This window comes from Taeniopygia guttata, chromosome 12 (assembly GCF_048771995.1).
Source record: "Taeniopygia guttata chromosome 12, bTaeGut7.mat, whole genome shotgun sequence".
Classification (NCBI taxonomy): domain Eukaryota; kingdom Metazoa; phylum Chordata; class Aves; order Passeriformes; family Estrildidae; genus Taeniopygia; species Taeniopygia guttata.
The window spans coordinates 18549072-18575903 of NC_133037.1; the positions used below are offsets into that span (position 1 = coordinate 18549072).

Consider the following 26832-nt stretch of genomic DNA (forward strand, 5'->3'; position numbering starts at 1 on the left):
ACAGGAAAAGTAAATCTTGTTTAGAAGAGCGTTTCCAATCCTGTCCTTTTGATAGTAAAATCTGTCAGAAAAGGCAGCTACTGGAGATTCCCATCCTGCCTGAGGGCTCTGCCCCTTTTTTCTGGGGCACAAATAGTCTGAACTTTGGCATTTGCACTTCCCAAAGTTTCACCACTGTGAATTGAATTGCTTTTAGAACCTTAAATACATGTGTGAAGGATTAGTTATTAACCCCAGTCATCAATTCAGGAAAGTTATGGCACTAAAAAGGTTACAAGCAAAATGTGCTGTAACTCTGCTCTAGTTTGAGTTCACAATGAGCCAAATTCACTTACAGGGTATGGTGGGTGTTCATGAATGAAAAACAGTTAAATTCTATTAAATTGGGTTACATATCTGAGAGCTTCCAGAAATAATTGCAGTGTAATTTATTGCATGTATTTTCAGGTGAGTTTCTAAAGTTTTAACAGTGCTGGGGTACAAGTACTGGTCATGTATTTAGGGAAGTTTTTACTGCAGCTGCCCTGAGGATTGACATTGTTCTTGTAGCTCTGAGCAGTTTTAGCCTGTCATCATTTGGGCTTGGAATTTGTTCCATGGAAAGCCTAAATCCATGGATTAATGCTTTAACCCATGGATTAAAAATCTGGTTTTTCCTTCAGCAAGGTGTGGTTAGTCCATAGGAATGCTGACTTAAGAAGGGGGTTTTGATTATCAGGGCTGTTTCTTAATTTAGTTATCAATGGAAGTTACAACTCTGTGGGTAAAGGAAGCTGTGACATAAGGAAAGTACAAAGTGTGGAGCGCAGATTGTTTTAATCACAGAAGTATTCAACTCATTTCGACAGGTGAGGAAATATTTGTGAATCTTTTTTTTTAATAGCACATTGTTATAATACTTTACATATACACTGTACAATAATTCTTTCGTATCCAAGACTTTCATACAGAAAAAAAAAAAAAATAGTTCTATAAAACATTCCGTAGTTCATCGGAAAGATTTGGAACAAAACACGGGGAGCTCTTAATCTGCAGGTTATCAAAAACGGGGCGGGGGGGGGCAAAATTCGGGCAAAATTTGTTCTTGTACATTCATATTGGCAAAAAGGGAATTTGTTGTGCCTCGGAGGACGTTGCCAGCCCTCTGTGCAAAGCAGAACAGAGCAGAGCAGGTGCCTCCAGGAGGTTTGTCCCTCGTCCTGCACCAGTGGCAGCCCCACGGAGCCTTTGGGGACAACCAAGGCTGGTTTCGAGGCGAGGCACGCGGCAGCTCTGCGGGGCGGGATGGAGGGAACCTCCGGGGCGCTGGGCGAGGGAGAAGCAACGCTCAGGGCTCGCTGATGTCGATGAACTCCTTCTCGGGAGGAGGGCCCCCCCGGTACCAGCTGCAGGTGCCGTCGCTCCTCTTGATGCAGGCGTAGTGCCGGGCCTGGTGCCCGTAGAGCCGCCGCTCGATCAGCCAGTCCGTCCACAGGCACTCGTTGGGCGCCGTGATGGAGCAGGGCACCATGTAGCACGTGGTGATCTGGGGAGAGAGCTCCTTCAGCACCTTGGGCCCACTGTGCTTATCCCCAAAAACCTGCTCAACGGGCTTCAGGCACATTTATCTGCTCTGCACTCGCCTGGCAGCTTCCTTTGAATCAGGGTTTATTGCCAAAACTGTGAGTGAACGCTGTTTATTCACATTTATCCACTCCGCACTCACATGGCAACTTCCTCTGAACTGGGGTTTATTGTAAAAAATGTGAATAAATGGTGTTTATTCACATTTATCCGCTCTGCACTCACATGGCAGCTTCCTTGGAACTTGGGTTTATTGTCAAAAATCTGAATAAACGGTGTTTATTCACATTTATCCGCTCTGCACTCACATGGCAGCTTCCTTGGAACCTGGGTTTATTGTCAAAAATCTGAATAAACGGTGTTTATTCACATTTATCTGCTCTGCACTCACCTTGTAGCATCCTCTGAACTGGGGTTTATTGACAAAAATGCAAGTAAATGGTGTTTATTTACATTTATCTGCTCTGCACTCACCTTGCAGCTTCCTCTGAACTGGGGTTTATTGACAAAAATGCAAGTAAATGGTGTTTATTTACATTTATCTGCTCTGCACTCACATGGCAGCTTCCTTGGAACCTGGGTTTATTGTCAAAAATCTGAATAAACGGTGTTTATTCACATTTATCCGCTCTGCACTCACCTTGCAGCTTCCTCTGAACTGGGGTTTATTCTCAAAAATGCAAATAAATGGTGTTTATTTACATTTATCTGCTCTGCACTCACAGCTTCCTCTGAATGGGAGTTTATTCTCAAACATACAAGTAAATGGTGTGCAAGACAACAGGCATTGTTATGCCTTGCACACACCTTGCAGCTTCCTATAAACAGGGGTTTATTACCAAAAATACAAACAAATGGTGTTTAGTTACATTTATCTGCTCTGCAGTCACATGGCAGCTTCCTCTGAATGGGAGTTTTTTCTCAAAAATGCAAATAAATGGTGTGCAAGACAACAGGCATTGTTCTGCTCTGCACACACCTTGCAACTTCCTCTAAAAGGGGGTTTATTCTAAAAAATGTGATTAAACATAAGTAGTTTACATTTATCTGCTCTGAAATTACTCTCTGACTTGCAGCTTCTTCTGAACTAGGGTTTATTCTAAAAAATGCAAGTAAACTGTTTATTTACATTTACCTGCTCTGCACTCACATGGTAGCTTCCTTTGAACCAGGGTTTACTGCCAAAAATGTGAATAATCGGTGTTTATTCACATTTATCTTCTCTGAACTCACATGGCAGCTTCCTCTAAACTGTGGTTTATTCTCAAAAATGCAAATAAATGGTGTTTATTTACATTTATCTGCTCTGCACTCACCTTGCAGCTTTCTCTGAACTAGAGTTTATTCTCAAAAATGTGAATTAACAGTGTTTATTTACATTTTTCTGCTCTGCACTCACCTTGCAGCCACAGCCCATCTGGTACCTCTGGTTCAGGCTCTTTTTCTGAGACAAGGATAAATCATCCCACGGCTCAATGTAGTTGCACAAGTGGATCAGCACTTTGCCATCATTTAAAATTTGGCCTGCAGCGTGAAAAACACAAAGAAAATAAAAGCAATAAAAGTGCTTTCTAAATATTCTAAGTGTAAGAATACCTTGAGCTTTTAACTAATTGCACCAAATTAGTCATACTTTAATATTTGTTTAATTAATTTAATTATAACAGAGAGAATATTCTCCTAATTGCATGCTGTATGGCTGCAAAGAATTGAAGAAGGATATTTTCATAAAGATGTTGAAAACCTGCCAGCAAGGGATGGATGCAAATGCAGTTAAACTGGATTTTATGAGGGAATAGAAAAATCTGTAGTTACTTGGAGCCCCAGACCTGAAGACACACAGGTGTTTTCCCATTATGCACCTTTGCCTTCCTGGGAAAATCAGTACTGTTGGTTTGAATCAAATAATAATGGCAAATACTGAATCAAAATCCCTTCTATTTACTAATTACATCATTACTGACCTTCATTTCCTTTGGAATTGCTCTAAGAGTGCTGCAGGAAGGGTGGAAAGCATGTAAGCTCACACTATCATTACAGCTGAACACAATTTTTACATCCCGTTGTATTTGTATTTAGTACATAAATGCATTCCTTTTTAGCATATTTTAGCTAAATTCACTCTAAGCAGCTACTTCTGAATTTCCAGGAACATTAGTTTTGCTCCATTTTACCTGTTAGAAGGTACTGCTTTTTGTTGTTGGCTTCTAGTTTCACTCCACAGAGTGATGAATCAAAAGGGGTGTAGACATACTGGACATCCTTGAGCTTTTCAAATCCTTTAAACATCTGAAAATGATCAGAAACAGAGAGTCAGTAGTGGAAAACAAGCATGAAAAAACAGTTGCAAAAAAGAGCTGGAGGAGATACAGGCTGAGTCTCTTTAAAGAAGACTCCAAAGTCTGAATAATTGTGAGAAGACACCAAGAATTGGACTTTTTTCTCTACACTTAATGAAATTAATCCAAGAGTTTTAGGAGGGAATTAAGTAGGTCTTGATTATTTAAATTATAGCTTTTAAAATGTGCTTTTCCAGCGCATTTCATGGATTGTTAAAACTTTCTCTTCAGTTTATATCCTAGTGGCATATTTTAGTCAAGGAGCAATGCAGAGACAGCATTGCAGGCCAAAATGCAAATATTTCTCAGCATTTTCCTATGGAAACTTTCCCTTGGTCACTGGAGTTGTTGGGATCTCCTGGGACACCAAACGTGCTGAGGAGCTGAGCATTTCCTGCACATTGTTTTCATATTTGGTCACCAAAGCAGAGTGCTTCTCCATCTCCCAAATTCTCACCAGTGGGACCTTCTCAAATCATGGAAAACATCACCCAGCCCTCAGGATTTCCACCCTGCAAGCCCCAAAATGGAGAGATTTGGGATCAAAGCTCTTTTCAAGTTGGCTGCCAATTAACCAGCAGTTTCAACCCCCCAAAAAAATCAGAAACGAGCCATTAAATGATGAAAACAAGCTGAGCTGTGTCCAAGCCCAGAGGGAGGGAGCAGAAGGTGCTGCTGAGTGCCTGTCATCACCTCGTGTGCCACCACCAGCCCGGTGACATCATGCCACGTGTTGACAGCTGGGGACAATGGCAGGGGCTCACAGCTCTCCCAGTTGCAGCTGGTGTCCCTGGAAAATGTGTTTGTGTTCCTCAAGCCCTCCCAGGGGATTTAAATAGCACGGGCCACTAGAAAATACTCTGTAATATGTTGGTTTTTCTGAAGCTTTATTTATGGAGGGGGGAAAAAAGCCAACGTTGTTGTCACCGCGCGGCCGATCCAAAAATATTAGCTGGGATTTGAAATGCTTTGGAGAAAAAAACAAACAGGCCCAGGCAGACCAAAACACAAAATTAACTGGCACCCTGTCCAAAGCAGCAGTGGGAATCACAGAAATTGTCCAAAATGAAGAGGGAAATTTGTGTCTGTGCAGGGCCAGCATGTGAGCTCTGCAGGTGAACTTTGCTTCAAGCTCTCTCCGCCTTCAGAAACCCTCAGGGCATTGTAGGGAACAGATTTTCCATGGATATCTCAGCTTTGGCCTCAACTTTAGAGGCTTTGTGCAGACAGCACACCTTGATTTAGCTATAAAACCCCTAAATATCCACAATGAACCATAATGGAGATTTAGTTAATATTTAAATGGGTTAAATGTTTGTTTTGTTATAGGTCTTTTGGTTGCTTGGTTGGGTTTTTTTTTTTATTTTAATTACTGTCTGACTTCTCTCTGGTTTTGACCTATATAATTGTTACAGCATTTCTAAAGATTATAATCTTGTGTTTAACTCAGTAAATCATATTTAATCTTCTCAATCATATTCTCCCTTCTCTAAAAGCATATTTCTCTGCAGAGGGATAAGGTGGTTAGATTTGGTTTAATTTTGGTGCTTGGATTTTTGGTTCTGCATTGATGCGTGGTCCGTGCTCACTTGAGCTCCTGGTGGGACTTTATTGGAATAGGAAAACAGGGTGAGGATTTGGGGGATAGAGAGATGAGAACCTGCTACTAAAGTCTGTATGGACACTGTCCCTGTCCTCCTGAGGGGTGGAACCAGCACAAGCACATGGCTTTACTTGAAGATTTTAGAATGAGTGTGATGACCAAGTCAGTTACAAAAATATTATAAAGAAATATTCAATTGCATATAAATCATGTATTAGCTTCTCTCTTTAATATAATGCTCTAAATATTGCAAGAAAACAGTAATAGAAAACATTCATGTCTTCTTGACATGCCAACCCATTGCTATAAAATGAATAGACCCACTTTTTTTTTTTTTTTGTTATTTCTGAAAATGAATATTAAAATTATATCTAATGTTTCCAACTAGAATAACAATGTTTTAACGCTAAGCCTAATGCACTAGATTTAAGATGAGAGAAACAGAATTTAACCCATCACATTAATGGAACAGCTCAACGACCCTGAGAGCAACAGAGCAGAGAAATAGCAGCATTGTGCTGAATGTTACAGCCAAATATAACCTCCAAGGGCTCTGTGCTCCTCTTCCAAGAGGGGAGAATTGATGAGGAAAGTGTGAGTATCTGAGTGGTCTACCCCAAAACTCACACCCAGGTGATAATTTTTGTGAATTTTTGGCGCTAATTCTTGATGTATTTTACAAAAAAGCCAAGGATGTCTTCCAAAAGAGATGTTTGGAGGGTCAGTTCTTCCTTGCTGTGCTCCAAAAAGCAAATTCTCTGCCTGTCCCCCAGGCTGGGCATGCTCCTGCCTTGATCACCCTGCAGGGTCCTTTGGGGGGCTGCAGGTGGCAGGAAAAGCAGCAGCAGCACTTGAGAGAAGACTGGAACCTGAGCAGAGGATATCCTCACTTTTCACACACACACAGTGGATTAAATTCTTTAAAATGCTGGCACCTGAGGTGAGACATGGTGTGCTCCAGCTGCTGCTCTGAGCTCAGCTGCTCAGCAAACTGAGGAACTGTGCAGCAGGTTTAATTTTCACCTCAGTTACATTCTTTGGATGTTTGGTTATCCCTCCCTGCCACTCCTGTGGGGTTTGCCTTGCTGGGTTTATTTTGGTGCCACCTCGGGTGCACTGAGGGTGGGGAGGTCACAGAGCTCCTGGTTCCCAACCAAAATCCTTCCCTTCCCAAAATCCCTCCCTCCCTGGAGCAGGGAGCTGGGTGCTGGGGCAGGGGAAGGTTTGGTCCTGAATTCTCTCTGGTCAGGAGGAAGGATTTGAGGGGTGAGGGTTACCAAAACCCTTCTTTTGTTAGTCTAAACTTGTGTGTGATGTAGAGCATCTTTATGAAAAAACACATCTCTGCTTTGTCCAGGCCTGTCTGACTTGGAATTAAATAAACACCTCTTCCTTCTGCCTGAGTTTTGGACAGGCCTCCACTGCTGAAAATTAGGGAGAAACTCCGAAGCAGCTTCAATACGCAAATATTTCAGAGTGCTGAAGAATGGGATTATAGGCTGAAAATAATCAGTCAGATTAGATTTCTCCTTCTTGTTTGTGCTGAGGTGGAAGATTTGCTTTTCTCTCAAGCTCCTGAAGTGCTTCAGAGTAGCAGCAGAACATTGAAGTGCCAGTGGGAGGAAAGGGAATTCTCTGGTATTTATGTACTTATTTCTGCAAGGAAACATTTGAATATATCCTTATTATTTAAGAAGATGGAAAGGGGCATATGGTGACAGCTTTGGGGTTTGTTTTAGCAAGGTGGAGACTGGCTGGTTGAAATTGCCATAAAACCTTACCAGAAGTCCCGTGTAATAACCATCCCTGTGAATACTTCGAGATATTCTTGTTTACCAAAGATTCCTCCTACTTAAACTCCTGTGAGGGAATTCTATCAGTGGATACAACTTGAATGATTTAATTTTTTTTGAAAGCATGTTGCCATACCTAACAATCTTCTTAAGTGATCCCAGTAAACGGAAAAGCGCAAAATTTATAAAATAATATGCAGTGAAAGAGGAGAGGTGAAACAACCTTGAAAACCAGCCCACCTCACCTGTGCACATTCACACATTTTCATTTAGCGAGATTACCTACTTCTTGTGTGTTCCAGAAAAAAAGTAAATGATCATTTTAATGTTCATCACCATGATCATTTGAACAGCAGTGAGAGTTTGATGGTGACTTCAATTGGCTCAAGACATGTCTTCTCAAATTGAATTAATTAATCTATCTCCTTATTGGAGCTGAACAAAGAGTGGGGAAACCCAGTGAGATTCTGAAGCTGTGGCTTTGGGTGTTTGCTTCCCCAGTAATGTTCATACAAACAGATTTTTGTTTGTGTGAATATGAGGGAAGGACTCCTGGCCCTGCAAATATCCCTGTTCACAATGAACAAAGGACTTGCTCCCTCAGCTGGAAATGTTCCCCTGCCTTTGGAAAGCTTGGATCATGCAGAGCTGCCACACCAGCAGAGCACAGGTGATCAGGAATCCTCCAAAACCAGATTTTCTGACACCACTCACAGAATGAAGCACATTTTTGGTGCCTTCAAAATCACAAATAACAAAATTCTTCATCAAAATATCATGACTTAGCAAAAAAATAAGTCCTGAATATTAAAAAAACACCCTCTGAATATAATTATTTAGCAAAAGCCTCCTGAATATAAAAAATCTCCTGAATATCATTATTTAGCAAAATTCTTCATCAAAATATCATGATTTAGCAAAAACCTCCTGAATATAAAAAAAACCCCTACCTCCTGAATATCATTATTTAGAAAAACCTCCTGAATATCTCTCAAGTTCCTGAAGTGCTGCAAAGTAGCAGCAGAACATTGAAGTGCCAGTGGGAGGAAAGGGAATTCTCTGGCATTTATGTACTTATTTCTGTAAGGAAACATTTGACTATATCCTTAAAATTTAAGCATTAATTTAAACTTTCCTTTTCTTTTTTTCTTTCCCTTTTTTTAATGCCTCCTGTGATTTTTTTTCATGTGGGTCTAACTGTGAGGGCACCTGGAGACTTCTCCAGCTTTCCCTGCATTTTGGGGTAAATTATTTTGGGCTGAAATATGCAGAGGTTATCAGCATTGAACTTCAAAAAAGCTGAGTGGTTCCATGTACCTTTATTTGTTTGATTTCATACCGGATCATTTTGTGGGTATCAAGGGGATCATCACTGGCAGGAACCACCTTTTCACTGGATATTTTTGCTCGGATCACTGGAAGAGAGAGAGAGAGAGATTTAAATGCACATGAGCAGATGCCCAATTTTACAAGCAAAAATGAAAATTATACTGATAGATTTTGGCATTGTTTTGACTCTTCAGGTACAAGTAGATTTTAAAGATTTTACCATAAGAACACCAGCTGAGCTCCTGAAAACAAAAGTGGGCTGTCTGTGATGTAAATCTGAATTCCCAAGAATCTGGAAACCTGATTAATGTTACCACTCAGTTTTGACAAAAAATGTCCATCAAAAATCTCTGGAAGACTTGAATCCCATAAAATTTGTCAAAATACCCATCATTAAATAAGTGAGCAGAGGAAAGGGACATGTCTGTTGCTTACAGAATTGATTATCAAATAAACAGACTTGAAGTAAGCCCCTGAAACCCTGTGCCAGGCAAGATGAAAGCATTGATTTCATCCATGAAATTAGAACAACAATCCTGTATTCATTTTTCTGGAGTTTAATAGAGAACGCCATTAGTTGTGTTAACCTGTAGAAATCAATTACTCCCTGTTTGGAATTACTTAATTTATTTCCTGTTCTTTAATCAAGGAGAGTAGGATATTTTATGAAAGAAGAGATGGATTCCTTTCCCCTCTTCTTGTTTGAGGCATCTCTCTTGTGTGTGATATTTAAAATACACCAGGAATCTTTGGAAAAATTAAAATTAGACTGAATTGCTTGGTGCCACCAAGATAAAAGTATCGGAACACAGCCTGGATTTCAGCTGAGCAGAATTTTGTTTGGCACAACTATCAGAACATACCCATTTCCTCTTTGCTTTTCAGTTTAGTTATTTGATCAGGAAGCACCATCAGAAGACCAAAAATAATTTCTTTTCTATTTCATTTCTTATTTTCTGGATTAGATGTATAATAATAATTAAAACCACGTAAAATTGCACATTTCCCTTTACAGGCAAAGCTAAAGACAATAAAAAAGCAGAGAATAGTAATAGTCATTGTTTTATTGTCATTCTAAAGTGGTTCTAAGAATATGGAGCATGGCCAAAATTCCTCTGGGGATTTTATCCCCCAAAATTAGTGAGAGCCCCACTTTTGCTCTGTTCTGGATGGCCACTGCTGCAGCTCCTGGGTTAGAGCAGCCTGTGCTTGGCGAGAGACACTGGCAAAGCCAGAGCAGAGCAAAGTTTTGTGACATCAAAATTACGCGTTCCCCCCTCAAAACTCCAATTTTTTACTAGATTTGCCTCATTTTTATCATATTTAACATTATGGTTAAAGCAAAGGAATAGGAAACACAGCCTGAAACACAGCCAGGTGCAGGTCAGTCCCACCTAACCCTGGGCAAGTCCCATTTCCTCACTAATTAGCTGAGCAAACTGGATGGAATAATCAACATGTTCAATTATTGTCAAAATCAACATTTTAATTATTATTAAAGCTGCAGATGGCTGCAGCTTCCAGGCTCCAGCAGGATGCTCCCTCCTCCTGAGCCATTGAACCCTTCCCGAGGAGCATTTTGGACTTGTTGGGAGGAAAGAGTTCTTTTAAGTACAAGCAGCAAATTCCTCATTTCACATGGAAAGTGGCAGCATCTCTTTAATAATTTGCAGATGTGAGCAACCCGCAAATTAACTGTGTGTCTGCAGTGCTCTGATCTCCTTCCAGGGGAAAAGTGCTGTGGGTTGGGTGTGCTCAACCCTGCTGGCAGGGACAAATTAGGATGGTGTTGCTTTGTTTTAAGATGGCCTCCTTTGCATCATTACTCCCTAAAACAAAAAAAAAAAGGATTTCTCATGAAAGAGTCTGTTCAGTTCTGAAGGAATTATTTTCCCAGTACCATAACATGTTTTATGTGCAAGAAATCTTTTCCTGCCTACTCAGTGTGGGATAATTAAATCTACTTTCCTTTTGAAACATAGTGCATTTCTATATTTTTATGAAATTCTACTTGTTAGCACATGAGGGGAAGGTTACAGATAATCTCTGATAGCTCCAGGGGTCTCCATGGAGTTGTGCAAGGCTGAAAGTGAAACGTCCTGGGGTTTCTCATGCAGAGATCTTTTAGTGGGTGTGTAGATGAAAATGAGAAGTATTTTTGTGTTGTGTGTGTTTCATTTGTTTGTTTAAGAGAAAACTTCCAGATGGCACAGGAGGACAAATTTTTTTTTTTTAGCAGTAAGAAAGTTGAATTGTCTAAACTTTGAGCTATTTGGGTTCTACCCTTCTATTCTCCTGAAACCAAATGCACAGAGATCTTTTGCCGCCTTTTAATTCTTCTTGGGTTCCTTTTTATTTTTATTTTCTGTGCATTAATATTTTCTTGCCATCAGTGTCGTCTGGCTGTCTCCTCAAACCTCGGATTCATGTGGTTGCTCCTGTTTTTAACCACAAGCACTTCCTGCTGCAGCATTCCTGGGCATCTCCCTCTCCTCTCTGGTGGCTCAGGGGGCTCAGGATTCCTCCGACTCTGCACTTCTTTTCAGGACATGGTTTTGAGCATTCCAGGGCTGGCTTGGCCTCTCTGTGTGAGTGAGAACAGCCTCTGGTTGTTCAGTAATAATGTCATTTTAGCTGTTATTGCTTCCTTATGAGGAATTTGCATCTATGGAATACATAGGCACGGATTTCACGTTTCAGTGCCAGTAATTCCGAATGCCTTGGATTCGTTCTGCACTAAAAATACAGACTTTAATATTTCAGGAGGAGGATGTAGCTTCTCTGTGGACTCAACTTTGATAAAATGTCATTTTCTACCCTCACTTTTCAGCTGGAGGTTGTCTCAGGTGACTGAACTGGAAGGAAATGAATTTGAGGTATAGGAGGACAATGCCCAGCACTCATCTAAAGTGTGTTAAGAATATATTTACTCCTTCTCTCCTGAATAATAATGAACCTCTCCCAGCCATTTGTAAATCAGTAGGAGATCATTTTAACTGGGTAAAACACAGCACATATTTAGTTTATAAGTTGATATGTTTGTGTTTATTCAGTCAGGAGAGAAGTGTCAGGGTTTGTACAATACAGAAAGGTTTATATGCAGTAAGGGTAGAAAGATGGGCATTAACAGCATCCTTCCCAAACCTTGGTGATTTCCTTCTGGAATCAGCTACACTAATTAATAGTAATTAAATAAATATCACTTTCTGTGTTGGAGATTTTTCTGATCATGGGGAACTACTTCTATTACGGGTACATTTCCTTACTCTGAAGAAATTCCCTGCCATGAGACTGATTTTACTCCACCACAGTGACAAAAACAATGAAATATGAAGGGAGAGAAGGAAAAAAGAACTGAGCAGTCACTGCAGGGCCCATTCCAAGGCACAGATACGGATGGAATCTGGATAAACCAAATCCTTGAAATTAATGAAAATAAATATATTAATAGATAATATATTAATATTATAACAGACTACAACAATATCTTAATACTTATATTAATATAAAATATATTAAAATTAAAATCTATTAATATATAATTAACATATTGATATACTGAAATTAATATATTCCCTAAAAGTAGTGTCCTTTTTAGACTCTGAGTTATTTCTAAGGCAATAACTGAGAGAAAACTGTTGAGTGAAGAATTACTATCATTGTTACAAGTTATTATTAAATAAGACATTCTGTATTATGGTATTTAATATTTTATATAATATTACTGTACTTAAATGGTGAGTTTATCCTCAAGCTACTTTTCACAGTCCAAGTGTTAGAAGACAGGCAGCTCTACTCAGCTAAAATAACCAATTTTACTGCTCCTTCAAAAAGGAAAGCAAGCTGGAGTTTACTCCTCAGATAAACTTTATAATCCTAAGAAGCAGGAGGTAAAAGAGAAGGTAAAAAATCTGATGAAAAAATTAGGACTTTTCCTCCACTATCTGTTAAGTACCAGCAACTGCATAGTGAAAAATAATTATTTAGGAAGATATTTAAGATACTGCTGGGCATAGGAGCAAGAATTCAAGAAATTAAAATAATTAAGAATAAATTTTAAAAAATAGGATACTACTGGACATATAACAAGAAAACATGTTATATATAAATCCTTCTGTGCATTCTTGTTTTAAATATATAAATGGATAAATAGGTAATTATATATAGGCATATTGAGGAAGAATCTGTTCTTCAGTTGTTCCTCCAGTTCACTTCAGGTTTTTGACAGGCTACGCCAGAGCTCTGTGAATAGAAATGTGATCTCCACCTCTTCTAAGCAGCCTTCTTCTCCAGAAATCAGGAAAGTTTAGTTCCTATCTCACAAGTTTATAATTACAGTCAGCTTTGCTACAAAAACCTTGAAACGAGACTTCAAAAACTATATTGACAGGAAAAGATGTAAGCTACTAAAAAGTTATCATCAAGACTCATGAAGCTCTTTTTTTCTCTTATATTTCAAAGGCTCAATTTAGCCCTTTCATTTAATTACCTAAAATACAAAGAGTAATTTTTGAGCACTCCTTTCCACCTGTCTCTTTAGTGTCTGACACTTCAGTCAAGCTGCTCTTAGATGTTCCTGCTCTTGGAGGGACAAGGAATAAAAGGTAAAGGAGAAGGAGCTAAATGAGAGTGTGTGGCTGTTACACGGCTAGAATGAGGATGGCATCCTAAATATAGATAAAAAGCATCCAAAAAGGGTTTTTCTGAAATAGTCAGAGTGTGCAGTATGAAATGTAGCAGAGCTATGGACACAGAATATGGATGTGCATCATTTTGAAGGCCCTTAAATTCAGATTAACTTCTTTCTATAAAAGCTGTCCTTTCACCAAAATGGGAGCACTTTCATACACAGTATTCAGCTTTTTCTGCTCATTCTTCTGCTGTAAGATTAACTCAAACTTCTATCATCTATCTATTACATATCTATCAGAAGCTTTTCACTCTTTCGGGTGAAGGAGTTTAAAACTTGCTCCATGAATGTCTCAAATTCCTAGAAGATCCCACCCAGAATTTTGGTAAAAGGAAAATCCCCCAGGGACAACTGCAAACTCAGTTCAAAAACTCTTCTTGTCCAGAAGTGATGCTTTTTGGGGGGGTGGGGGAGAAGAGGGATTTTATTTCCTCAAAAGTGTGTATGCTGACTTTTTTTTTTTTTTTTTCAAAAGAAGTTATGGAAAGAGAATTTTGCCTCATTGCAACACTTTTGTGAGATCCAGCACCGTTTTACATATCCAAAGGAATCCCAAAAATTCTGTTCCATTTTTTGGCAGCACTTCTGATCCCAGGCTACTCAAACATGGCTGGAACATGACACTGTGGTGTCTTGGGTTTATACACTGAAGGAATTTGTCTGAAGAACGTGCAGAAGAGTATATATGAGGGGCTTGGAGCTGTAAAGGTCAAGTTTTCAGGTCCAGTGATTTAGAATAATAAAATAGAATTTAGAATAATAGAACAATAGCATTTAGACTATGAGAATAAAGCAGGAAAGAGCTGAACTGGCTCTGGGCTCTGCAGGCCGGGTGGCAATGGCTGTCCCTGTCCCTGGGGTGACAGGCTGGGTTACTTCAGGTGTGATGTTTTTCCTTTATTCTGCTTTCTTAGCTGGCTGCAGCAAAATAGAAATCCACCCTCAGTTCACCTGTGGCAATTCTGACAATTTGACACCACCTGATAAAGATGTGCTTGTCTATTTTTAAGCACTCCTCATTTAGGTAACTGTATCAATTCCTATGTTTCCTATTTTGTATATCCTGTGATATACGTGTATATATATGATATGATGTTATGAGATATACCATATGATATTATGTTTCCTATTTTATATATCCTAATTTATTTTGCAGTCATGTAACAGAAGCTTCCAGAACTGCTGCATTAACTAATCAATGGTGTAATAGTGACGATTTTCATTTGAATATTGGGATAAACCACTTAGAAATAAACCACTTAGAAACAAACCACTTAGAAACAAACCACTTAGAAATAAACCACTGAGAGCAGAAGCAGCTGCATATTGTGTATGAGAGTGCTCTCATTTTGATGAAAGGACAGATTTTTATAGAGAGAAGTTAATTTGGACATAAGGGCCTTCAAAATTATGCACATCCATGTGTGCAGTGTTGGTGGTGCCACAGGTTTTGTTCCAGTCAGAACAAAGCTTAGCCAGGAATATTCCATTAATAAATTTTCCCAGCCAGAGGACTGGTGATTTCCTTCAGGGGGTTGCTGTGGGATGAAGAAAGAAGAGTTTTTATTAACACCCTGTCACCACAAGTGCTAAATTTGTATTCTGTAAGAGAAGGCTGGGGACAAGTGTGATAATGAGATGTTCAGCAGTGCCCATCTTCATTTTGGGAGGGGAATGAGTTCAGGGACTCAGTGTGAGAGCAGAACTGAAGCTGGAAATCCCAGAAGGACACTGGAATTCATGGGGAGAGCTGCTCCAGGGGGAATGCCTGTGTGCAGCCTGGCCAGCAAACACCACTGCAGCTCAGATTCGCCTCCACTTGAAATCAGGCATCTGGAAATGGCCAAGAATTTAAATGTGAGCAACCAAAAAGCAAAATAACTAAACGTTTGTGAGAACTCCTCTACTACAGTCACCTAAAGTCAAGTTATGGAAAAGTAATGCAAGGAGTCCATGAAAATCTCTGGAGAGAGGGTGTGACCACAGTATTTCATTGCCCTTTGTGTCTGGAGGGCACAGAAGCTGAACCCAATATATTATATTTCACTCTTGGTGTCTTGGAGAAGAATAATGGCAAGAAATTCTATCAGAGCTGCCAAGGAATCCAAGAACAGGGTGAAACACTTTGGTTTCAGTACACAGATATGACAAAAAATAATCTTTAGATAGGGAACTAGACATCTGAGGCACTTAACTTTTCTTGCAAAGGGGGAACAAAGTCAGCATGCACAAAGAAGGGATATTCAATCTCCAAAAGGAAGAGGAATCGGCACAGAATTTGCCACAAGAGACCAAAATTAATGAACCCCCTTAAAGCAACACTGCACAGGATAGAATAGATACCTGGGATAGAATTCTAAATTAAACGTGGTCTGTTGGCTGCTGATTTATATTGCTTACAAAGCCTCTAAAATGCACAAGAGGGTGTAAAATCTTCCTCCAAAATTCTGAGCAACTGTCCCATCTGTCCAGCATTGCCACTCTCCCTTTCCCTGCCTTTGTTTAACTAAACATGCTGGATTGTTCAGTGGTGTCAGAGCTTTACTTACCATATTTGCTTAGGGTAAAGCTTTGATTCTCACCAATAAAGAGAGAAAAATAACTTGATTAAATACTTGCATATACAGAAAACATTGTAAGTTCTCAGAATACGTATGAGAGGAAGAAAGAAGCTTTGTTAACACAGACTGTAACTCTGATTGAGGCTCCCAGGTATCACTAATGCTACCAAAAAGAGGCAAAAGTTATTGACTGACACAAAATCATGTTTGAAAATAATTAATTTAATACAATGTGTACCTTTACATACACTGATATTTTTATCAGTGTGTGCACACATATTTTTATCAGATATTTTTAGATTATTTTAGAGATAATTCTGGGGAGAATGAAGGTTTTGATTTCTTGGTGTTTCAGTATTTGATTTGCACATGTTGGCTTCCAACAGGAGAGGTAGTGCTGCCGTGTCAGTCATTTGAAATCTCGGGGAATGTACTCCATACATCCCTGGGATGAGGGACCATTTCTGCCATGAACAACCACCCCTGCCAGTGCCACCAGGGTGATTTTATTGCTCAATAAGTTGCCTTTAACCTGAACACATTATTTTATGTCAATCAGTCAATAACTACTTAAGACCTTTCCAAAGCAAGTCCCTGAACAGCAAATATTCTGAGTTTATCTGCTCATGCTGAAGGATTGGCCACTCTCATGAAAATGCCAGTATTTTTTTGTCCTTTCCCCACTTTAAATTGCCTTCATTTTTCTCTAGTCTGAGTCCAAAAAAGGAGGATCTGCTGGTGCTGTAGCTCCATCTCACATATTTTGAGGCAGTCTGTACTGCATGGTTTGTACTCTGTGCTTGCAGAAGCTCTGCTGCTTCTTGCAGCTTCAGGTATTTGCTTTGCAACTTGGTGGCATGTGAATCCTTGTCTTTATTTACAATAAGCAGCCCGAGCTGACCTCAGACAACTCTCACTTTCACAAACCAATTCCTATTTAATTGCATTTTTCAGAATCTGGTTGTTATGAGTTGCCTGGGGCACTCCCAGTCAGTTCCAGACCACTTCTGCCATGGGTGTCCAAGTGTTTTACCTCCAATTGGCTTTGTTGGGTTTTTTTAAAGCAAAACTTTCTGGCCACCATCACCACTCTGGAAATAATTTAAAATATACATTGTTTATATTCTTGTACAGAAGATTCCCAGTGTTGGGGTAGGCTGGAAGTGGAGTCTGGGCACTGGGTGAAGGCTGGTGTGTGTCCGAATGGCTCAGACAGTGTTTGTGGGATCAAAAATTACTCCTAAACTCCCACAGGAGTGCTGCCAAATTACTGATGGTGCTGCCAGGCTGGGGATGAGATGCATACAACACACTTCAACAACAATCCTTTGCCAGGAGAAAAAAATCTGGGAAATTTTTCCAACGGCTTCTGTGACAGCCCTGGAGTGCAGGTGTCCAACACAGCCTTTGATGCTTTCAGCATCCAGGACATTGCAGCCCTTCTTTTGCAGTGCTGAGTTCAGGATTATTGCACAGCTTGGAATTGTTTCAGACTGCAGGAGAGAGAGAAATGTTTGCTTCAGGATCTGCTGAGGTGCTACTTCATCCTGATTCTTTCGGGAGTGGAAACCCTACGTTTTTATTTCCCCTTTGAAAACAAGTCAGTGTTGAATGCTCTTTGCATGATCTTTAAACAGCTGGAAAAGAACAAAGGTTTTTAGCAAATGGCTCATCTATCAATTAATCTTTCAACAGGACAGAGCAGCAAACAGGAGCTTCATTTCCAAACTGTAACTCAGCTCAGACGGTTGGGGCTCTGGGATGAGCTCAGTTCTAGATGCAAACAGAATGAGCAGCAGCAAAGCTGCCCCAAAACTGAGTGAGGGTGGGAAAATCTTCTCCTCTGGGTTTGTAGGATGGATTTCTTATCTGTGAGTCTACATTGTCACCCTTGCTCCACAACTCCCAGACCCAAAGTTGAGGTATCTTTAGTTCAGAAGATGTTTCTGCTAGTTGGGGTATAAAAGCAGCTTTATTTTTCCTGGTATGTATTTTAGTTTCCTGACATTCCATCAATAAATGCATATAGCCAGCTGTAAAATAACTAAATCATTAGCACAGTAATCAGCTGAAGCACAGTTTCTGAAATCATGGGAAAGAAGAATCGTGGAGCTTTCTGGACTATTTGAACAAAGGTGCTTTGGATCTGTAAGCACAGAGCTTGTTGAAGGATTTAACTGTAACTGTAGCAGGATTTTCCCTTTATTCTGTGAAAAGCAATGTATGGAAAAGCATTTCTTAGTCTTGGTGATGTTTCCAGTTGCATGAGAAGATAAGGGTGGTGAGATAATCCAGTCTGTAACTGAGAAATCAAAGCCCTACAGGGAAGTTAGTGACTTGGACTAAAACTCCTCTTTTGAGAAACTTTTGAAGAGTGAAAACCCCATAAATACTTTTAAAGTTGATAAAGCAGATATCAAGGAATTTTTTAAAACTACCTTGTGATAAGGATATTCATTTGCACTGCATTGTTTCTCAGTGTAAATACTTTGCAGAATTTGATTACTCTGTAGTGTTTTATTAACCCTAATAGGGTTAATAATAAACCCTATAGGGTTATTTTAATAATCCTACAGAAGTTTTTAACAGACCTGCTCTAGTGTGTATCCAAACTGCATTTCCAGTTCAGGCTTTTGGGGTGTGGAAGGGCAATATTTAAGCTCATTAGGACTCTCAGGTAGGTCAGGATTTTGTGCATCTCTGTGTTTTTGGCTCAGCATGCAAAAATTCCTCATGTTGAAGGCAGGAGTTGATTGGGTTTGCTTCCTTGTTAAACCAGAAGATTATGTGGTTTTAGTAATTTTTTTTTAATTAGAAGAATACATTCAATTTATGAGAGTGAGGTTTTAGAATCTCATTTTTATAAACTTTCAAATAGAAAAGACGAGTGTATTTTCAACAGAAGTGTGGGATTCTTTTAACTTAAATATCACCTAAAAACTACCCAAACTGATTTCCAAATGTTGTTCAAGGTCAGCTTTATTTTCACAGCTGCTCCTTGCGTTACCAGAACCATTTTTCTCTGCTTCACAAGCCTCAGATACCACATCATTTGACTGGTAATCAACATCTGCCTAATTTCAGCTGGAGAATAACACCCTCTTTATGCTCCAAGCCTGTAGGACAACATATATGATGTTATTGTGGATTTCCAGTCATGGGGACACGGCCCTTCCTCGGGGTGGACAGAAGCCCACATTGCTGAGATAGATTTTAATGAGAAGGTTTGGGATTAAAGTTGGCACATTAATAGGATTAAGAGTTTGGCAGCCTTTCAGGGTCTCTGTTTTATATTATTTAATCTTTGTTTCTAAGCTTGAGCTTTGTTTCTGCCCTGAGTGTGTGTAGAATGTTGTTTTCGAAATGATGGGGTTCAGTTTCCCAGAGTTACAATAAATGATTTTAAATAAATATAACTCAATTTTTTTCATTTTCTTCTCCCAGATTTAGAGCACACTCAGCAACAAATTTGTGTGACTGAGTTACTTCTAAGTCAGGCAACCAGCACAATTCTTCTGAAATTTCATTTTACTTCCCAATAGCCAACTCTGAGGGTTTTTTTTTTTTCACTAGAGAGTTTTTTCACTAAAGATTTTTTTTTTATGTTACATTTTTCAGCTATGTCCTAATTGACAGGAATGTTGTGCTCTCCTTAAAATCCCATCCTGTTGTTCAGTTTTGTGATGCCACCTCATTTTACAGCCAGAGCTTTGAAGAGCTGGGAGCAGTGCCATGAAAATGCAGTGAGCAGGAGAAGGAGAACCCAGCCTGGTTTCCCATTTTCAGGCTGATGTGGCATAGCTCTGAAGAGCACTCACCCACAGAATATTGGGAATCACTTCTCAGAGCTGCATGGCTTGACTTCAGCACTGCAGAGTGAGTTAGGAAATGAAATTTCCATGGAGTTTTTAAGTTCTCAAAATGTTTGCTCCTATCCTAAACCCTCAAGTAAATGTAGTGTTATTTGTAGGTCTTATTCAGGTCCTACCCTTCCGATTCCCAAACAGGAAATTCAGGCTCCATCCTAGGATGCTGTTGCACTGATATTTTAGTGAAATTTATTTTCACTATTTAGCTGCAAAGGGAAGGACTCAGTGCCATTCCCACAGCAGCATTCCAGGAATTCATTGAATGGAAATATTGAGGTTTTTCACTAGCTATTCAGGCACAAAGACAAAGAATTGTAATTACTGTAAATTACTGGTTCTGGAAATGTGCATTACTGACACTGGAAATGTGCATTACTGACAGTGGAAATGTGCATTATTGGCACTGGAAATGTGCATTATTGGCATTGGAGATGTGCATTATTGGCTCTGGAAATGTGCATTGCTGACACTGGAGATGTGCATTACTGGCTCTGGAGATGTGCATTATTGACACTGGAAATGTGCATTACTGACAGTGGAAATGTGCATTATTGGCACTGGAAATGTGCATTATAGACACTGGAAATGTACATTTGCTGGCACTGGAAATGTGCATTATTGGCACTGGCGATGTGCATTACTGACACTGGAAATGTGCATTACTGGCTCTGGTTTGCACTCAGGGGAAGGAGGTGGTGCAAAGCACTGGGATCTACCTCTGCTCAGCAGGACAGGAAGAGAAATGAATTTTCCCTGCTATGGAGAAGCCCAAAAAGCTGTGGGAATTGCAGGATTCCCCGAGCCCAGGTCAGGGGGTGTCTGGGTGCCTATGACCCAGGATCCTGCCAGGAGCTCTCTTGCCCAAGCATCAGCATCAAGAGTCCAGATTTTTAATAGGATTCACAAAAACCTCCACAGAAAGCCAAGGTTTTCACACCGCTGTGCTTTGTATAATTAAGTTTGGCACAAAAGGGCATTTTTAAAGAACCAAGGATCCCCAGTTCTTGAGGTTCAAGGGCTCCACTGCTTGGATGGACACTGAGCCCCCAAAGCCACACGGGGCAATGGCATCACTGCAGAATTTGGTGTAAGACCCCCCCCGAAAGGCTCAGCAGGCTGGGCAGGCAGTGACCAGACCTGCCCAGTTTTACTGTGTATAACACAATAAAATAACAATAAAACATTGAATTTCACTGCTCACCTTTCCTCTCCTCCCTTGGAACAAGCACCATCCTCGTTTCCAATGCATTCCCTAAAGCTGATTTTTCCCACCAGGCAAAAATTACTTCCCACTAAATAATGTACAAATTAATCCATTCCAGCACAAAACTGGATATTACATGGCAGAGAGGTAAAATCATGGGACACTGAGCCATGAAGGTTTTCATTTGAAACCCACTAATGAAGAAATAGCATATTGTGATTATCTCCCAGAAGAGCTGACTCAGAAAACTTAATTCTGGCGTACTTAAAGAAAATTTGCACTGGTTTTGTGTAAAAGGTGTGTATGTGTGCACTTCCTACAAATGAGTTACTTGACTCTCAATTGAAATTTAAAACTACTGAGAAGCTCATGACAATTCCTGCAACCTGTACTGTGGGAATCGGGAAAACAGAAACTCCCACAGACACTGAGGAGTTTGATCTGCAGCCTCGGAAGAAGCTTGGACTGATGTAAAAATACAATACACAGACATTAAGCAGAAAAATCATAAACTTGTGTTTCTACAATTGTAAGCAAGAATATGCCTTAAGTAAGTGAGAACCTGTACTGATAAGATGGTGAAGGGTTTATCATGTAGGGGTGTGGCTGTGTGGAGTGAGCTGGAGTTTAGAAGTTATAACAGAAGCATTTGTGTGCAAGTGAGACAGAAGCCATTGGACAAAAATATCTGCAGTGCAGCAGAAGTAAGTAAAGGTGATGGGTTAGAAAAGCAAAATAAATTCTGTGGCAACTCTCCATTGGGTTAGAAAGTTCAGTATTGCCTTGTAAGAAAGCACTTGTGACTACTGTGAGCTGTGGCTGAATGTTTGATCCTCTAGAATCTCACAGCCTCTGAGACTGATCTTTGTCTGAGCAATAAATTGTTCTTAGCTTGAAAACAGCCCCAGCCCTTCATTACTGGCAGCAATAATAAAACTGTACAAAATCACATCCTCTGAAGGCTCTGTGGGAGGATGAATAAATGCAGGGTCAGGTAGATGGCAGGAGTGGCACAGCACTCCTGATTTACCCTGGCAAATCCCACGGTCCTTCCCAAGCCTCAGCCCTGCAGGCCTCTCCACTCATCCCTGATTTTGGGCAGGACCAGGAGCTCAATCAGACATCCCCTGATCACTCTCAGGTTCTGGGCTGCCTGTGGGCATTTAGAGCCACAAAAACGTCCTGGCAATGAAGGACAAAGTGTCACAACACCAATCATCTTAACAAAAGGCAAAGCAAAAGAGATTGTCCAGACTTAATTAATTTCTGTGCTTGTTTTTCCTTGGATCTCTCAAAAATGCTGTTGCTGAGTGGCTTCGCACATTCAATTAGAGGTTCAGGGAACGTCAATTCAATCCCTCCACCTCCACCACAGTCATGCTGGAGGAAATTAAAAATGTTACCTTTACACAGTGGCTGGAGGACATGTGGTGCTTGGTAGCTCCACATGTTTGAGACTTTATCTCAAAGTTTTGGGTCAGGGCATCTTTATTTTAAGAAGATGTGCTAGGAAATCCTGCGAGGGAGTCCTTGGCTGTGTCTGTGGCTAGACAGGATGAACTTAATGAATTAATTAATGAATTTAATAACTGAAGAACTGGAACAGTCTCAGCACATGGCTGGGAGCCAGGTGGCCCTGAGGTCCCTGATGCCACAGGTGTGTCCCCAATGCCACAGGTGTGTCCCCAGGCAGCTGTGGAGGCACAGCCCCAATTCCCAGGGGATGAGCAGTGCCTGGCCAGGGCTGCAGCCCGGGGTGCCCCTTCCTGCCGGGCACAGCTCCTCTCCTGGGCACAAAGGCTGCTGGCACCAGCCTGGGGGAGCTGCTCTGCCAAGCTGCTCCCTGGAGCTTCCTCTCACACAGGACAGGCAGCTCCACTTGTGCAGAATGTTGTGGCCAAAGCATATCCAGTAATTCAGCCATGAACACTCAGAGCAGGTTTTGTGTGTGTGTATATTCAAATGTATACAAAAAATATGTGTGCACTTATAGGTATGAAGAATTCCCTTCATCTCCCATTTTGTGACATACAGAAATGGTGTTTTAAAAGTACAAATAGTGAACAAAGGGATCCTTGACATAAACATTCCTCAGCCTAAAGAGGAAGTTTACTTAGATAGCAATATTTATAGGAGTGAGAGCTTGAGCATCAAATCCAAACATCGTAACATAAAACTATTGTAAGTATTTAAATAAAAAGTAGCATGATATAGTTCCTATTTGTAAAATACATCTAAGAAATGAGTAAGTATTAATCCGTATCATCAGAATGGCTTCTCTATGAATGAAAATATTCAATAAGATGGCCAACAATGAACAGTTTGAGTTTCCTCTATACTGTAAAATTGTTAATTTTGGAAAATTTTTACATTAAGTCTGTTGAAAAGCTGTCACTTTCTCATGCACAGCTAAATGCACACATATTTAGTTGTAGCCCAACTTTTATTTCCTTTCACTCCTTAAACACCCCAAAGCATGTAATGCCTGGTGGAGGTACCTCCACGAAAGAGATTGCTGAACACGGGCAGATTAAAAACCAATTTAACTGATGGCCACAAACAGAGCTCAGAGTTTGTCATGGCCACAAAGATTTTCTGTCAGGGCATAAAAGCAATGAATCAGTATGCAGAAGGTATTGCCTGCCCCATAGAGATGCTAATTCTGTGGCACTTTGGAAACTCATGTTCTACATTTACTGTTCACACCCCATGGAAGCTAACCAGCCTTAGCCTGAGCTAATGAAATCAAAAGGCTGCAAAATGTCACATTTTCTCAAAATGTCACATTTTCTCATCCCCCTGAAGGCTAATTTTGGGATCTTTAGGCCCTTTCTATGAGTTGTTTGACAACCATGGTGCTGCCTGGCTGTCATGAGGCACAATTGTCCCAAAACTGGAGAGTTACGTTCACACAGAGCTGCTGTAGCCACTTTATCTGCAGAAAATAAAGGGCCCATCAGTTTCCTGCTCCAGAAAATGACAGAAAACCCCATGAATAAATTCAAGAAAGTATAGAATAGCAGAACAAAGCTAAAAGTTTAAGCAAGTTAGCACTGGGGACTTACACTTTGTCATCCTTTGGGTTTTTGAGTTTTTTGGTTTTTGGGGGGCTTTTGGGGTTTTTTTTGTTTGGTTAGTTGGTTTTTTGTTCCCCTGAAGTGCTATAAAAATATCTATATGACCAGTTTACACATTGCAGGCATATTGAGATAGAATATTTTATATATAGCAAATACTGCTAAATATCACAGTAGATATTTGAAAGCTCAGGTACTTTCTAAGTTAAGACCTAATATACAAATATATAAGTGTATAATGTATATAAAATACATACCATATATAAAGTATAAAAATATCTGTTATATAGAATAGATACAAAATATATAAAATATAAGAGAATACATCAATTACATAAAAGACCTAAAAGATAAAAAGACATTCATATATAATGCACATAAATATATTAATATATAGTGCACATAAAATACATAAAACATAAATTAATAAGATAGAATTATATATGATATGGAATATAAAAATAGTGAATATATATATAAATTGATATAAAAATAGAAAGAGATATAGAAAGAGATATAGAAAGAAAATATAACGTAAAAATAGTATATATATAAAAATTTATATAAAAATATAGAAATAGATATAGAAAGAGATATAGAAAGAGATATAGAAATAAAATATAACATAAAAATAGTATATATATAAAAATTTATATAAAAATATAGAAAGAGATATAGAAAGAGATATAGAAAGAGATATAGAAAGAGATGTAGAAATAAAATATAATGTAAAAATAGTATATATATAAAAATTTATATAAAAATATAGAAAGAGATATAAAAAGAGATATAGAAAGAGATATAGAAAGAGATATAGAAAGAGATATAGAAAGAGATATAGAAAGAGATATAGAAAGAGATATAGAAAGAGATATAGAAAGAGATATAGAAAGAGATAGATATAGAAAGAGATATAGAAAGAGATAGATATAGAAAGAGATATAGAAAGAGATATAGAAAGAGATATAGAAAGAGATATAGAAATAAAATAGATATTCAAACAAATAAAGAAAATAGATATAATAAATAAATAAATAAATAAAGAGCCACTCTCCAACCCAGCAACCCCAGCAATGTATAACCACAAACCCTCCCGGCAGCACGCGGGGAGCAGAGCAATCCCCGGCACCCATCCGCCGCCTTGGGGGCAGCACAGAACGATCCCGCCGCCCTTTCCCCTTTCCCCTTTCCCCTTTCCCCGGCGCAGCCGAGCCCCGCGGAGCTCCGCGGACTCACCGAGCGCAGCATCGCACAGCAGCTGCTGCGGGTGCGCGGGCGCGCAGCTACAGCCGGACACGGCCGCGGGCAGCGCCAGCGCCAGCGCCAGCAGCAGCGCTGCCCCCCGGCTCCCGGGGCTCCCGGGGCTCCCGCTGCCCGCCGGGATCATGCTCCGCACCGGGAGAGGCGCTGCCGCAGCCGCGCTGTGCCGGGGATGCTCGGGATGCTCGGGATGCTCGGGCCGCGCCGCTCGCTCCGAGCGCCGCCGGTGCTCGCTGGCTCCGGAGCGCCCCGACATGGGACCCTCTTATTTATGGCCCCGCAGCCGAGCCCCGGCTCCGCCCTCCCGCCAGTCAAAGCTCGTTTATTCGTCCCGAAGAAGCTCCGGAGCGAAAATGTTAATCGCCAAATCTGCCGCAAAACCAGCTTTTACGCGGAGCTGAAGCTGATTTTCTGAGCGTTTTAGCGCCTCCGAGTAAGTTTGCGCCCAGTTTGGATTTAAAAGCCGGCCCCGCGGTCTTATTTTGGGCAAATAAACAGAGCTGTCCTGTTTTAAGCTCCGTTTGCATTCGCAGCCCCCGATCTTGCCCTGCGCTTTCCTGAGCTGCCGTCCCTGTTCGCAGGCTGGACAGAACTTCATTCATGAAAAGGAAACCTCTCAATACTCTGCTTGTGAGCCTCCAACAATCGCTGGTTACAGGGAATAACCAACTACAAATCAAAGCCGCAATAAAAGGCATTTTAAACGAAATTATTTCATCGCAGATTTAACTTAGAATAGCAAGGAAAATATCCCAGTGGTGTGTTTTGGAGGCACAGCTCCTTCCCTGCATTCCTTATTAATGCAAATCCTGCTCAGAGCAGATCTGTGCCTGTATTTCCTGGCTGATGTTGGAAGTGGGATTCAGTGGAATAAATGCAGAGTTCAGAAATTCTTTTCACCCTCAGAGCTTTGCTTGCTGTGGCAATCTGGATGTGTGTAACCTGTGGGTACCCTCTTTTTATAAAGAAAAATGTTCCATGAGGAAGCAACCCAAGGTTTGATTAGAGAGTAATAAAGAACATCTCTGGATTGGCATGCAGGACAGGGCTGCTCATACAATTCTGTGTTTTGTCACAACCCAAATCAAGCCTAGGAATTGAAAATTCATTAACATGACCTGAACCACTCCAATCCAGGCTCATGAAAATGTATTTTGTTGAGGTTTAGGTGTGCCCAAAGCAGCTTGCTACCTTTAGAGAGAAGTGTACATGTTTTACAACAGCAGATTTCTTTCATTTCTGAACAGTTATACAAATATTAGTGCTCTGATTATTTTTCTTTTTAATTCCCATCCTCCTCAAGACACACTCTGTCTGTTAGGAAAAAACCCACAAATATTCAGAATTATTAGAACTGTGTCTAGTTTTTAGCCTTTAGATCCACACCAAACACTGAGCCAGGAATCCTGTACAAAATGTCCTGATTTCACGCAGCCACACTTGGATTTTTTATTTTTCCAGTCTAAAGTTTTGGCTTCAAATCATAAGGTTGGATCCCAGCCCAGGACTAGCACCTGAAAATAATTTAGACCTGTTAACATCTC

General features: G+C 40.2%; 2 protein-coding genes across 2 annotated transcripts in view; one reads left to right on the forward strand and one right to left on the reverse strand.

Moving 5' to 3' along the window:
* SYN2 (synapsin II) overlaps positions 1 to 26832 on the forward strand; it is a 159033-nt gene that overhangs the window by 84201 nt on the left and 48000 nt on the right. The window lies entirely within an intron of this gene.
* TIMP4 (TIMP metallopeptidase inhibitor 4) lies at positions 800 to 25878 on the reverse strand. The gene is made up of 5 exons (XM_012571709.5): positions 25265 to 25878; positions 8616 to 8713; positions 3738 to 3852; positions 2963 to 3087; positions 800 to 1525 (listed from the first exon to the last, which is right to left on the reverse strand). The coding sequence occupies exons 1-5, from the start codon at positions 25542 to 25544 to the stop codon at positions 1328 to 1330; spliced, it is 816 nt and encodes a 271-aa protein (XP_012427163.5). The 5' UTR covers positions 25545 to 25878; the 3' UTR covers positions 800 to 1327.

What these genes read in the sequence shown, in the direction of transcription:
- TIMP4 (XM_012571709.5), bottom strand. Translation starts at nt 25,544, where the DNA reads ATGTCGGGGCGCTCCGGAGCCAGCGAGCACCGGCGGCGCTCGGAGCGA. An exon ending in ATGAAATCAAACAAATAAAG is followed by an intron (nt 3,853 to 8,615) that starts GTACATGGAACC and finishes GATCATTTTCAG; the next exon opens with ATGTTTAAAGGATTTGAAAA. An exon ending in AGATGGGCTGTGGCTGCAAG is followed by an intron (nt 1,526 to 2,962) that starts GTGAGTGCAGAG and finishes CTCTCTCCCCAG; the next exon opens with ATCACCACGTGCTACATGGT.